General features: G+C 43.8%; 1 protein-coding gene and 1 non-coding gene across 2 annotated transcripts in view; one reads left to right on the top strand and one right to left on the bottom strand.

Annotated features, from left to right (window-relative positions):
- LOC124550680 (cytochrome P450 4C1-like) overlaps positions 1–15,377 on the bottom strand; it is a 109,243-nt gene that overhangs the window by 39,508 nt on the left and 54,358 nt on the right. The window contains exon 4 of the mRNA XM_047125405.1: positions 97–354. Coding sequence (XP_046981361.1) covers positions 97–354 — 258 coding nt within the window. The remainder of the gene's footprint in view (positions 1–96; positions 355–15,377) is intronic.
- Trnas-cga lies at positions 8,314–8,388 on the top strand. The gene has a single exon. It is a non-coding gene; the product is annotated as a tRNA-Ser (tRNA).

The following is a 15,377-nucleotide window of genomic DNA, read 5'->3' as shown; positions in this document are numbered from 1 at the left end:
CTGATAATTACTACCCAATAAGAATAGAAATCAGATAAAGGCTCCACCGATCACAGCCCTCTGAGGCTGAGAACGACATGTTGCAAGACAGTTCACCTCATTGTAGATCTCCTTGCTGGTGAGTAGTCCGCCACCCGAGGAGAGGACCATGTCCAGGAAAGCTAGCCGGTGCTTCTTGTTAGGCATCGACTGACTCTGGTCGGCTGCGACGCCGCTGCGCAGTTGGCGCCTCTTGAGAGCCACCAGACGGTCGCCATACTGCCGCAGTGTTGCCACCACACGCCATGTCTCCCTGCCGGTGCGCGTTAGGTGTGTCAGCCATTTCACCCGCAACCAGGGCCGCACTGTCAGTTCCTGACAGATACCATCATAATGTCATCATTGCTGCTCTAACTTCCTCACTCATTCACTCACTCATGTAGTTAGACTCCACTACATTATGCACTACTAGCAATTAAAATGGCAACCAAGATCAAAACTGGCATGAAGTGTACTACACACTTGAATATGCAAATGTTTAGCATTTCAGTGCAAGAGCAAAAAGTAGATAGTAGTAATGCCCTCTTCATTGTGTACACAAGGAAATATAACGCAATGTATACCTCATTCAAAAATTGCATTTGAATGTTTCTACGTTTGCATCTATATCTGACTCTGCAAATCACTATGAAGTGCATGCCAGAAGGAAAGTCTAATTGTATCTGTTATTAATGCTTCTTCCCATTCCTTTCACCTATGGAGTGTGGGAAAGAACGTCTGTTGTTGAAATTCCACTGGGTATGCTGTAACTGATCTAATCTTGTCCTTATGATCCCTACAGGAGCGGTATGTAGGGGGTTGTGGTATCTTCCTAGAGTTTTCATTCAAAGCTTGTTCTTAAGACTTTGTTAGAAGAAGTTCTCAGAATACAGTATTACAGGAAACAGGACGACATCCACTTACAGGAATTGCAATATCAGTGGTGAAGGTTTAAATTTGGACTCAAAACTGGATGCTACATTTCTCTAGGATGGTTGCCATCCAGACACACTTACTGTGCATCCCATATTCTCAACCTGTCATGCACAAGTAGCTCCCCATCCATTAGCCCCACTGATCGTAGCATTCATAAGTTCTCCAGGGGTTCGTAAGACATGATGCATCTGCACTGAAAGTATCGAGAGTCATCCTCGCTCATACATGAATTGATATGTGGTATCTGCTCTACTGCACATGTCAAAGAGAACAGGTATCACGTATCTCCTTTGCACACTGTTTGCAGTTTACCTAGTATTCTACTAACAAAATGATTTCTGGCACCTGATTTATCTACAAATGAGTCTATGTGATTCTTCCATTTCATATCCTTACAGTGTTACACCCAGATATTTGCATGAATTGATCGTTTCCAGTTGTGATACAATGACATTCTACTCATGAGAAACTTATTTTTTCTTTTTGTGAAGTGCACAATTTTACGTTTCTGACTATTTAAGGCTACCAGTCTTTGCGCCACTTACAAATCTTTTCAAGATCTAACTGATCATTTGTGCAACTTCTTTCAGACTGTACTTCATTGTCGATAACTGCATCATCTTTGAAACGATTTATTTCATTTACATGCTAATTAAAATGCAACACGAATAGCAAGGGCCGCAACACACTTCCATGAAGCACACCTGACTTTTCTTCTACGTCTGCCGATGACTCTACATTCGAGACAACTTGCTGCGTACTTCCTACCACTGAGTCAAATGCTTTTTGGAAATTGAGAAACACTGCATGTACCTGCCTGCCTTTAACTTTGGCCTTGAGCAGACCACCAGTCAAACACATGCATAACCACTTTTTGCACAGTGGACCACTGCGAGACATGCAGTTTGAGATCAGTGAGATTGTGGAAGGTACTGACAGGGAGCAGAGCCATGCTGACTCCAGTGACGTGGACAGCTGTACTAAGTCTCTCAGTTGAGGATCCACAGCACGAACAGATGGGTAGAAGAGGTTTCACAGATTCTCGATTGGGTTACATCCAGAGGGTATGATGGCCTGGGGAGTATGGTAAACTTACGAACCATGTACATACACTGCAAGCTGTGTGGCATGTTACCTTATCCTGCTAGTAGATGCCATCGTGCAGAGGAAAAATAAACTGTATGTGAGGGTGGACATATGCATACTTGTGTTGATCCGCTGTGTCTTCCTGAATGACGAGATCACCTGGGAATGCCATGAAAAGCCGGCCGCGGTAGTCTAGCGGTTCTAGGCGCTCAGTCCGGAACCGCGTGACTGCTACGGTCGCAGGTTCGAATCCTGCCTCGGGCATGCATGTGTGTGGTGTCCTTAGGTTAGTTAGGTTTAAGTAGTTCTAAGTTGTAGGGGACTGATGACCACAGATGTTAAGTCCCATAGCGCTCAGAGCCATTTGAACCAATGCCATGAAAACAGTCCTCAGACTACAATGCTATGTAGATTTTCACAGGATGTTTGCTTTGAGACATTTCACTGTGTACACGCCGACGGCAAGCTGTCTCATAGCACATACTATGTGATGCATAAGAAAAGGCTACCTGTCTCCACAAACGGAACGTACATTCGTGGTAGTGTCACGCTAATTCCAGCCTTCATCGCGGATGAACAGTATTCAGCATGAGTGCATGAACCAGGTGACTGCTGAGGAGCCCCACATGCAGCAATGTTCGCGGGCTGTCATTGAGGAGACACTGTTGATAGCCCCTTGGTTCATCTGGGCAGTCAGTTGCTCAACTGTGAGACCTGAGTTTCTCCTGGCGTATGCAACTTTCAAATAACTTCCGGGAATTCAGCCAGGTAACACTTTCAGCGACAGCCGATATTTCGGCGGGAGAACACCCCGCCATTTTCAAGGCAAACTGCAACGGACAGGCGGCGTACAAGCAAATTTAAAACCTCGGTTCTCGGACTGAAGCAGGAAAGATAACACACGCACTGAACACTAGTGGCACCAAAGATGACCAAAGTCAGAGCTATCGATAATGAGACTATGAATTCGCAGGTGAGGTAGCATTGACTTTGTCCCTCTGTTTTTTGACAAGGGAGAGAGCCGGATTCCAAACAGAGTTTAAACAAAAACCTCCATCCCTGTTAACGAGGTCGCTCGCTAATTTAATCTCAACTGCCTCCTTAATAACTGTTCCGACAGGTAGACGTGCATGCCAATACCTCGGTGTTATTATATAACATGGGGTGACCAGTATCCAAGCAATGTTCGGCAATAGCAGATCTATTTGGCTACTGTAATCGTGTGTGCCTTTTATGCTCAGTACATCGGTCCTCCACGGTGCTGATAGTTTGACCAATATATGCCATGCCGCGGCTACAAGGAATACGATATACACCCGCCTTACGCAGTCAAGATCATCCTTAACGGAACTCAAAAGTGCTCTAATTTTAGATGGAGGTCGGAAAACACATTTCACATCGTATTTCCGTAAAATACGGCCGATCTTGTTGGACGTGTTTCCTACGTAAGGCAAAAAGGCAGTAGACTTTAAGTGTTGACTCAGAATTATCGTCAATCACCCGATGTACAGTTGGTCGATAGCGCAACGCACGTTCAATCTGTCTATCACTATAACCATTTTGACGAAATGTAACTTCAAGATGGGACAGTTCAGCTGGCAAAGTCTCAGCGTCAGAAACGACATGTGCCCTGTGTACCAAGGTACGAAGTACCCCTTCACGCTTGGCCGGATGGTGACGACTATTAGCCTGTAAGTACAAGTCGGTGTGAGTACGTTTCCTGTAGACTGCATGTCCCAATGATCCATCATCCTTCCTCCTAACCAACACGTCAGGAAAGGGAAGGCAACCATCCTCTTCCACCTCCATCGTAAAACGAATGTTCAGGTGGATCGAGTTCAGATGTTCTAGAAAGACATTCAAATTCTCCCTACCATGTGGCCAAACAACGAAGGTATCGTCAACGCATCTAAAGAAACAGTCGGGTTTCAAAGGCGCCGTATCCAATGCACGTTCCTCGAAGTCTTCCATAAACAAATTTGCGATCACAGAAGAAAACGGACTACCCATCGCAACTCCATCTGTCTGCTCGTAATACTGGTCATTAAATAAAAAGTAAGTGGATGTCAACACATGCCAGGTCGCTGAAGGTGTTACCTGGCTGAATTCCCGGAAGTTATTTGAAAGCTGCAGGTTTTACTTGTATACATCTATACATCTCTGCAGCCCTCATTCACCACTGTCATCTGTGGCCTGTGGTGCACCGCAGTTGCCTCAGTGCCAGTTTTGGATAGCGCCGTTTTGCCATGCACAGCATACCTGAACCACAGTGGCAGGTGAACAGTTCACACACTTAGCTGTTTCGAAAATGCTCCATCCTTGATCCAAAAGTCAATGATCATGCCCTTTGGATGTCAGATGAAGCACTCCTTTTCTGCATTATGACAACAACTGCACTGTTTTGCATGTCACCCAACACACTTCATATACCCTCCATGGCTAGTGCTGACACCAGCCATCTGTGAGAGGTTATTGTACATCGACGTGAAACATAACCAGTGGTCCCTTTCATGTGACCAGACAATGGAGAGAAGATGTATTCAGCAGGGCCACACTTAACAGCGTGCAGGATGTCAATGTATCCACGTGAATAGAGACCAATAGGACAGACATATTGTTCACTTGTATGTGCTGGATCCTACTGATACACCTTCTATCTTGAGTTAGGAAATAAGTTTGTTCACAGCAAGACAAAAATCTGTCTTCTCTGAGACCTCACATACTGTCAGTACAGCCAGTAGAGTTACTGCTTCCTTAGACGTGACAGTGGAGAGGGTCATACCTTCACCAGTGCACCCTTCAACAATACTGGATACAGGAGTGGCACAGTGTCATCATTTCGGACGAGTCTTGTTCCCGCATAAAGCATCACGATGGACATATCTGTCTCATCTGTGTGTGTGGAGGCTTTGATAAGGACAAACGTTTCCACGTAGCATTTGTCAATATTGTACGGACCCAGCACTTGAGACGATGTGGTGTACCACTGGGCATACAACAGGACCACCACAGTTCGCATAGCCACCAGTTTGAAAAGTAGCCATTATACAGGGTGATTCAAAAATAATACCACAACTTTAAAAATGTGTATTTAATGAAAGAAACATAATATAACCTTCTGTTATACATCATTACAAAGAGTATTTAAAAGGTTTTTGTTCACTCAAAAACAAGTTCAGAGATGTTCAATATGGCCCCCTCCAGACACACGAGCAATATCAACCCGATACTCCAACTTGTTCCACACTCTCTGTAGCATATCAGGCGTAACAGTTCGGATAGCTGCTGTTATTTCTCTTTTCAAATCATCAATGGTGGCTGGGGGAGGTGGCCGAAACACCATATCCTTAACATACCCCCATAAGAAAAAATCGCAGGGGGTAAGATCAGGGCTTCTTGGAGGCCAGTGATGAAGTGCTCTGTCACGGGCTGCCTGGGGGCCGATCCATCGCCTCGGGTAGTTGACGTTCAGGTTTCATAACTAACCTTTTTCGTAGGACTCTCCATACAGTTGATTGTGGAATTTGCAGCTCTCTGCTAGCTCTGCGAGTCGATTTTCCTGGGCTGCGAACAAACGCTTGCTGGATGCGTGCTACATTTTCATCACTCGTTCTCGGCCGTCCAGAACTTTTCCCTTTGCACAAACACCCATTCTCTGTAAACTGTTTATACCAACGTTTAATACACCACCTATCAGGAGGTTTGACACCATATTTCGTTCGAAATGCACGCTGAACAACTGTCGTCGATTCATTTCTGCCGTACTCAATAACACAAAAATCTTTCTGTTGAGCGGTCGCCATCTTAGCATCAACTGACGCTGACGCCTAGTCAACAGCGCCTCAAGCGAACAAATGTACAACTAAATGAAACTTTATAGCTCCCTTAATTCGCCGACAGATAGTGCTTAGCTCTGCCTTTTGTCGTTGCAGAGTTTTAAATTCCTAAAGTTGTGGTATTCTTTTGAATCACCCTGTATTACTGATGTAGCCTATCTTCGATATCTCTGTGATCTTATTTTCCAACAGTGTAATACAAGACCACACGTAGCTCTTGCTGTCCTGATTCACCCAGTTACATAGGGTGTGGCCATTTCTCTAGATCTATCACCCATTGAAAATATCCGATTTTGTATTGTGAGAGACTGGCACACCAACACTCACCAGACACTCTGACTGATGAACTATAGTGTAGAGTTGGAGTGGTATGGAATCATGTATCTGTATCTTGTGATCAAAGGCCAGTTTCACTCAATGCCCAGCCAGCTTACAGTTAGTGTTGTTGCCAGACGTGATAGGTTTGTGTAAGGAATTTCAAATTCTATATACACCCGAATCACCTACAAATTAATTATCCATTCTTCCTTCCATATTTTATACACTTTTTATTCTTATTCTTCTCCCTTCACCTCTTGCAGTCAACAAGATTCAGCCACCTCTTCCTTGGTCTTCCCTCTGTCTTGCACCTCTTGGTTTCTAGTCAATAATTTGTTTCGAAAGTCTATTTTCATGCATTCCATCTACGTGTTCCCACCGTCTGTTTATGTTCAGATATTTTTGCGGTACCACGCCTCAGTATGTAAAAACAGTACCGTTGTAGAACAGCTTTGTTGTCCGTGTGTCCGTCTGACAATCTGTCTCTCTGTCTGTCTGTCCGACTGTTAAGAACCCTTCATCTCCGGAACGTATCAAGTTCCAGTTTTTGTCACTTATTAAGATCTAGGTCCCTTGGCTGTGTACACATTCTAAGCTTCTAAGTCAATGTAGTGGAAAGATATGGTCATTTATGCCACATATTTTGAAACTCAAAAACTCTCATCAATACCTATGGGATGCTTCCCGTTGACCTAGAATCATGAAATTTGGCAAGAAGCAAGATTTCCCAGTCCAAGTAACGAAAACAATCCGGTAATTGTTAATTTGAAACTATATAACATGAACATATTTGTTTGTCATTTTATTCGTCTGTCAGTTTACCTGCCCCTGTGTTAAGACCCTTTCCCTCTGATTCATTTTGGTGTATCAAGTTCAAATTTATGTAACATATTAAGGTCCATGGATCCTTGGCGATTTAAGAATTTTAAGCTTCTAAGCGAATGCAGTCAAAATATACGGCCATTTACGTAACATATTTTGATAGTCGAAAGCTCCCTCATCGAAACCTCTGGGTACTTCCTGTACACGTAAAATCATGAAATCCGTGCTGAAGCAAGGGTTCACGGTACAAGTAAAGGACAATTGTTCATATATATATATATATATATATATATATATATATATATATATATATATATATATATATGTATATTATTCGTCTGTCCCTCTCTGTCTGGTAACAACTTTTTCCTCTGGAACAGGTTCAAATTTGTCACATATTAAGGTCTAAGGTCCCATGGCGGTGTAAAAAAATTTAAGCTTCTATGTCAAGACAATCAAAAGATACTGCTCTTTATGTCACATATTCTGATACTTGAAAACTCTTTCATAAAAATCTATAGGACACTTCCCATTGACCTAAAAATTAATCTCAGGTAACTCCCTCATTACCAAGTGCACTGGCATCTTGTAGTTTTTGAGTGTTAACCCAGATTTCAGATCCACAGAGCACGGTCTGCACTTCCATGAATTTGTAAAACCTTTTTGCGTACTTCTAACTGTTTCATAGACGGTATTAAGTTTTATGATCCTGTTATCTGTTTCATTGTCGAAATTTCACTCGAAAACCATAACCTTTGCTTTAAAGAATGAAATTTTCACTCTACAGCGGAGTGTGCGCTGATATGAAACTTCCTGGCAGATTAAAACTGTGTGCCGGACCGAGACTCGAACTCGGGACCTTTGCCTTTCGCGGGAAAGTGCTCGGCCAACTGAGCTACCCAAGCACGACTCACGCCCGGTACTCGCAGCTTTACTTCTGCCAGTACCTCGTCTCCTACCTTCCAAACTTTACAGAAGCTCTCCTGCGAACCTTGCAGAACTAGCACTCCTGAAAGAAAGGATATTGCGGAGACATGGCTTAGCCACAGCCTGGGGGATGTTTCTAGAATGAAATTTTCACTCTACAGCGGGAGTGTGCGCTGATATGAAACTTCCTGGCAGATTAAAACTGTGTGCCGGACCGAGACTCGAACTCAGAACCTTTGCCTTTCGCGGGCAAGTGCTCTACAAGGTTCTGCAAGGTTCTGCAAGGTTCGCAGGAGAGCTTCTGTAAAGTTTGGAAAGTAGGAGACGAGGTACTGGCAGAAGTAAAGCTGTGAGGGCGGGGCGTGGTCGTGCCAGGGTAGCTCAGTCGGTAGAGCACTTGCCCGCGAAAGGCAAAGGTCCCGAGTTCGAGTCTCGGTCCTGCACACACTTTTAATCTGCCAGGAAGTTTCAACCTTTGTTTTATTAGTGGAGATTTTCATGTTATATTTAGGACCAAACAAATTAACACGATAAACGGCTCCTTGAAGATTATCCTCATTTTCTTAAGTTATTATTTGATCATCTGCCTATAATAGATTATTAAACCACTTCTGTATTTTGGTATTTATGCCGTAGGTGATATTTTGTTGCCAAGCCCTGACTAGATCATGGACGCAGACGTTGAATAAAGTTGGAGGCAGGCCATATCCTTGTCTGACTCCCTGTGTTGTTGTTCCCTGTTTAGTCAAACTATGTTCATCTTCGATTGTTGTTTTCGTCTACTTGCACATAGCTTCTACAGATTTAATTAAACGCTTTGGGAAGCCACTTTTTTTCCTTACTCTGCCACAGTAGAACTCTTTTCACTTTATCAAAAGCTTTTTACATAATCCAAAAATGCTATTTGCGTATGTTAGTTAATTCTTTCCGTTTCTCTACCAGATCTTTTGTACTAAAAGTACCATCACTGCAGGATCTTCCTTTTCTAAAACCTATTTGTTATTCTAATAAAACTGTCTCAGAGATAGGGTGCAATCTATTATTTGAGATAATGCTATAGATTTTATACCCTGCATTGAGGCTAATTCCTGAATATACTTTTGGGTCGTATCTGTGGCGTTATGAAGTTTTTACATTTATATTGCCTGCATCTTTCTCTTTTTAGTTGACGTGTCTCATTAAAATCTACGCTGTTCAAAAAGATTTCAGTCTTGCAGCCGGTCGTTGTAAACTTCATTCGCTGGGAAAATTTCAAATTTTACATCAAAAAGTACGCTGTTGACTATCGACCATTGATGTCATTTTCATTTTCATTACTGAATAGCTCCCACGATTTCTGCTGCTTTTCTTTCTTTTCCTGCAATTAGATGTTTTTGAGCATGCGATTGCAGGTAAATATTATATGCTTGTTGTTTTCCTTTCTCTGCTTGGTCTATCTCTTCATCCTGAAGTTTTAAGTGTCTCTTTCTTCTGTGCGTTATTTACTTATTTATTTACTTTTTAGCCAAGAACCTCGTCACTGTTTTCGAAGACTCATTTTTAATGATATGCTGTTCTTCTTCAGTCGTATCCGTTGCATTTTCAGTAGTTAATTTATCAGCTAGTTTCGTCGGATAGAGATATGAAATACTCCCCCTTGGCAGAGGTGTGTCTCATATTTTTCTAAATATCTAGGACTGTTTTCCTGTCTCAATTTTTCTCCATCTGGCCGAGATTTGAAACTTATAACATACCATACAGTTATCTAAGGGAATGCAGTATGCACCAAAACATATGTTTCAATCTGTCGTGGTGCTATTCTGGTGTTAACAATTTCATAATCAGCAAGGGATCCAGTTCCTCTTGCCCTGCCTGAATATTTATCAGTTTCTGTCTTTAGAAGGAACGTGTTGGTTATCGTCAAGGAGTTAAAAGCGGAGAAGTATATAAGCTTTTGGCCGTTTTTGTTGATGTGTTTTTCCTTATATTCCCACTAGCGTTGTAATGGTGTTTCGCCAGTTTTAACGTCGTCTATGAGAATTAAAAGATGGTCTCATTCATTGTGCTGGGCGAGTTCTTGTAATTATTCATGGAAGATATCCGTTTCTTCATCTCAAGCCTGTTTTCGAGTGTAAATGCCTACCACACACAGACGTCCGCCATCAGTCTTAAAACGAGCTATCGTTACCTCTCAATAATATATGAGTAACAGCCTATTTTATTATAAAAATCGTGAATGGTACCTTTCTTGGATGACTTTTGTCACCATAAAAGCCAGTTCACCTTTTATGTTCCATGGTATTAACTCAAGGGTGTCCCTTATTTCATCTCGACTCACTTTTCCATTGCCTGTTCGTCGCCTTTTTGACCCATCCGCTTTTTCTTTAATTTTCTTTTTCCTTTATTGAATTTCGATTCCCCCCAAAGGGGGCAGGCTGGCAGTAGCTTAGTACACTGTTCTTCAGCCTACAGAATTTTTAAAACATAAGAAGATAATAAACAATAAAAGCAGGCGATGAAACGGTGACTTAAATTGTAAAACGGCGGAAAATTGTGGAAAGTTGAAACATAAATCAAAGGAGTAGGCGATGCTAATAAAATACATAAGACGGACAGGTAAAATAGTAGACAGACAATTAAAAAACACGGCGACAGTCTGGTTTCTGTTTGCAAGAGATATAAAAATCACACGCAGCGACAGTATGGTGTCCCTTCACAACACTTCGGAAAAGACGCACAACACTTAATACTCACTGGAAACACACACTAAAAAGTCGGCAAGAAAATGACACACCACAGCCAAGGGCAGATGGGGGGGCGGGGACCTGGACAGATGGGGGGAAAAAAGGGGGGAGGAGAGGAAAAACGAAGGGGGGGGCCGGGAACCGACGCAGGGAGAGGACTCATAAGGACGGCAGGGTAGACGCAAGAGGGAATGGGGAAAGGCAGAGGAGGGAAATGCAAAAGGACTCGGGGGAGAGAAGGGAGGCAGAGAGAGGGTAGGAAGGGAAAAAACAGGATGGAAAGGGGGGAGGGAGGGGGAGGTGAGGATCAGAGTTGATAGGAGGGATAAATGGAGGGAGAGAGGGCATCATCCGGGAGGGGGAGTCGGCGGAAGCCACCTTGGGAAAGGAGATGGAGGGTCTAGAGATGGAGGGTAGGGCGGACACAACAGTGAAGGCGCGGCAGAGGGTGGGGCTTTTTCTTTAAGTGATTAGCAAGTATTTAAAGGTGCCTCACGGCCGCCTTACAACCGCTGCGCAGGGTAAGCGTGATGGGGCGGCCATCTCTAAGGTTCCACTTCAGCTTGTCTGTTAATTGACTGCAACGGAGAAGGTTGATGTTTCCATTCATTAACGGGGGACGTGGTGTTAAATTACCTCGATGATCATTGCAGTCTGTGTCTGCTCATTAGGTAAAGTTTTGGTTTTTTGTCTTGGTGATGTAATTTTAATCGACAGCATTATAGACTAGGAATATAGAAATTAGAACACCTGTATGGACGTTGCAAATTTTGACTCGGTGATGTAATATGCCACCTAGGGTATAGTAGATGTACTAATAGTAGTTTCAACGTCGTCCGCCAACAGACAGCGTAGTGGCATAGCTATCAGAGCGCCATCTGTGTGTACACTTTAATAGGGAATGCACCCAGCCAGGAGGCTCACTGTAGCGCACCCATGTGACGGACACACACTTGTGCTTCCGACAACCATACGAGTGGGTATGGAAGCGGTCAAATCGTGGCCTTCCGAGAGGTGGGCTGGTACTTTCAGAGAATTGCCACCAAAGTATAATGTGTTGTGTCAGTTCTACAGCGATGCTGGTATCACTGGTCATTAAAACCTTCTCACACATGTAGACAAGATTGGACGCCCATGCAGCCAGGATCGTCGTATTATAAGGGCAGCAGTGGCAGATCGTATAGCTACCAAAGCACAGATAAGAGGGCTTGTGAGCACAGAAGTCTCAACGCGAACTGGTGCAAACCGGTCACCCAAACCTCTAACCCATCTTCCACTCATGCAACATCATTGAAGTGGAAGATGGAATGACGCGCTGTGGTCTTCAGTGTGCGTGTGAAATCTTATGGGACTTAACCGCTAAGGTCATCAGTCCCTAAGCTTACACACTACTTAACCTAAATTATCCTAAGGACAAACACACACACCCATGCCCGAGGGAGGACTCGAACCTCCGCATGGTCTTCAGTGATGAAAGCAGATTCTGCCTGCACACAAGTGTTCGTCGTTTACGCGTACAACGTAGTTCCAGTTTTCAAGAAGGGTCGTCGAGCAGATGCGCAAAACTACAGACCTATATCTCTGACATCGATCTGTTGTAGAATTTCAGAACACGTTTTTTGCTCGCGTATCATGTCATTTCTGGAAACCCAGAATCTACTCAGCAGGAATCAACGTGGATTCCGGAAACAGCGGTCATGTGAGACCCAACTCGCTTTATTTGTTCATGAGACCCAGAAAGTATTAGATACCGGCTCCCAGGTAGATGCCGTTTTCCTTGTATTCCGGAAGGCGTTCGATACAGTTCTGCACTGTCGCCTGATAAACAAAGTAAGAGCCTACGAAATATCAGACCAGCTGCGTGGCTGGACTGAAGAGTTTTTAGCAAACAGAACACAGCATGTTGTTCGCAATGGAGAGACGTCTACAGACGTTAAGGTAACCTCTGGCGTGCCACAGGGGAGTGTTATGGAACCGCTGCTTTTCACAATATGTATAAATGACCTAGTAGATAGTGTCGGAAGTTCCATGCTGCTTTTCGCGGATGATGCTGTAGAATACAGAGAAGTTGCAGCATTAGAAAATTGTAGCGAAATGTAGGAAGATATGCAGCGGATAGGCACTTGGTGCAGGGAGTGGCAACTGACCCCCAACATAGACAAATGTAAAGTATTGCGAATACAGAGAAGAAAGGATCCTTTATTGTATGATCATAGCGGATTGTATGATCATAGTGGAACAAACACTGGTAGTAGTTACTTCTGTAAAATATCTGGGAGTATGTGTACGAAACGATTTCAAGTGGAATGATCATATAAAATTAATTGGTGGTAAGGCGGGTGCCAGGTTGAGAGTCATTGGGAGAGTCCTTAGAAAATGTAGTCCATCAACAAAGTAGGTGGCTTACAAAACACTAGTTCGGCCTATACTTGAGTATTGCTAATCAGTGTGGGATCCGTACCAGGTCGGGTTGACAGAAGAGATAGAGAAGATCCAAAGAAGAGCGGCGCGTTTTGTCACAGGATTATTTGGTAAGCATGATAGCGTTACGGAGATGTTCAGCAAACTCAAGTGGCAGACTCTGCAAGAGAGGCCCTCTGCATCGCGGTGTAGCTTGCTGTCCAGGTTTCCAGAGGGTGCGTTTCTGGATGAGGTATCGAATATATTGCTTCCCCCTACTTATACCTCCCGAGGAGATCACGAATGTAAAATTAGAGAGATTCGAGCGCGCACTGAGGCTTTCCGGCAGTCGTTCTTCCCGCGAACCATACGCGACTGGAACAGAAAAGGGAGGTAATGACAGTGGCACGTAAAGTGCCCTCCTCTACACACCGTTGGATGGCTTGCGGAGTATAAATGTTATTTTCCTCCCCAAATAGCGAAACTCCTTTACTACTTTAAGTGTTTCATTTCCTAATCTAGTTCCCTCAGCATCACCCGACTTAATTTGACTACATTCCATTATCCTCGTTTTGCTTTTGTTGATGTTCGTCTTATACCCTCCTTTCAAGACACTGTCCATTCCGTTCAACTGCTCTTCCAAGTCCTTTGCTGTCTGTGTCAGAATTACAATGTCATCGGCGAACCTCAAAGGTTTTATTTCTTCTCCATGGATTTTAATTCCTACTCCGAACTTTTCTTTTGTTTCCTTTACTGTTTGCTCAATATACAGTTATAAAATCTTATTGTAATCAAATACGAAACTTACAAGAACATCGCTTTTCGACATAGTCTCCTTGCGTTACAAAGCACTTGGTCCATCGTTGTACAAGTTTCCTGATGCCCTCATAAAAGAGGGTTCTCGGTTGAGCTGCGAGCCGGGAATGCACCGCTTCTTTCATTGCTTCGTCCGAAGCAAACCGACGGGCCCCTTAATGCCTTTCTGAATCGACCAAACAAGGATTGTCAGAAGAGGCAAATTCGCGACTATATGAAGGATGATCCAGTACTTCTAATCTGAGTTTCTGGAGCCTTTCAGCATTGTGGGCAGCAGTATGCGGACGGGCATTGTCGTGCAACAACACAACACCTATTGACAGCAATCCTCGGCGTCCGCTTCGAATTGCAGGCTTTAGCCTGGCAGTAAGGGTCTCACTGTAACGTACACTGTTTGTTGTTGTGCCCCTTTCCCCATAATGTTCCAGTATTGGACCTTGTGCGTCCCAAAAACCCGCAAGCGTCAGTTTTCCTGCGGACGGTAGGGTCTTGAACTTTATCTTGCACGGCGAATTTGGATTTTTTGATCCCATACTCTGCCGTTTACTCTCCGGCTCGTAATGATGGATCCATGTTTCTTCACCAGTAATGATCCCGTCTGAGAAGTTGTCCCACTCGTTACCATAGCGATCCAAATGTTTTTTGCAGATGTCCAAGCGCGTTTGTTTATGCATCTGTGTGAGTTGTTTTGGGACTCATCTTGCACAAACTTTATGGAAGACAAGGCTGTTGTGGATGGTTTCGTAGGCAGAACCGTGACTAATTTGCAGACGGTGTGCCACTTCGTCAATGCCGGCCGGTGTGGCCATGCTGTTCTAGGCGCTTCAGTCTGGAACCGCGCGACCGCTACGGTTGCAGGTTCGTATCCCGCCTCGAGCATGGATGTGTGTGATGTCCTTAGTTTAGTTAGGTTTAAGTAGTTTTCAGTTCTAGGGGACTGATGACCTCAGAAGTTAAGTCCCAGAGTGCTCAGAGCCAATTTGAAATTCGTCAATACTTAATCGTCTGTCTAAGGAGAATCATTTCACGTGAACGCTCAATGGTTTCTTCATTTGTGGCGGTAAACGGTCGTCCGGCTCCTACATCGTGCGTAACACTTGTGCGACTGTTTCGGAATTTTTCAGTCCATTCGTAGACACTCGGTAGTGTCAAACACTGTTCCCGCACTGTACCGAAAGTCTTCGATGAATTTCGGCCCCTGATACGCCTTCCGACCACAAAAAACGGATCACGGAACGTTGCTCTTCTTTGGTGCAAATAGACAGCGGAGCAGCCGTGATTCACAGCACGGCAGCGATAACGAAACTAATCTAGCAGCTTGAAAATTGCAAAGAAATAACAACAAATAAACAAATCATGAGTCATCAACGTAAAACGACAGTACTACCAAAAAAGCAAAAATGTAACTAAATTGCGGATCATAATTGACTTATCCTCGTAATATGGGTGTTTCAACATGGGTCGATACTTCAAAACTGCCTGTGCTATTGATCTG

This window comes from Schistocerca americana, chromosome 9, assembly GCF_021461395.2.
Source record: "Schistocerca americana isolate TAMUIC-IGC-003095 chromosome 9, iqSchAmer2.1, whole genome shotgun sequence".
Taxonomy (NCBI): domain Eukaryota; kingdom Metazoa; phylum Arthropoda; class Insecta; order Orthoptera; family Acrididae; genus Schistocerca; species Schistocerca americana.
This window is presented reverse-complemented; position numbering and strand designations above follow the sequence as displayed.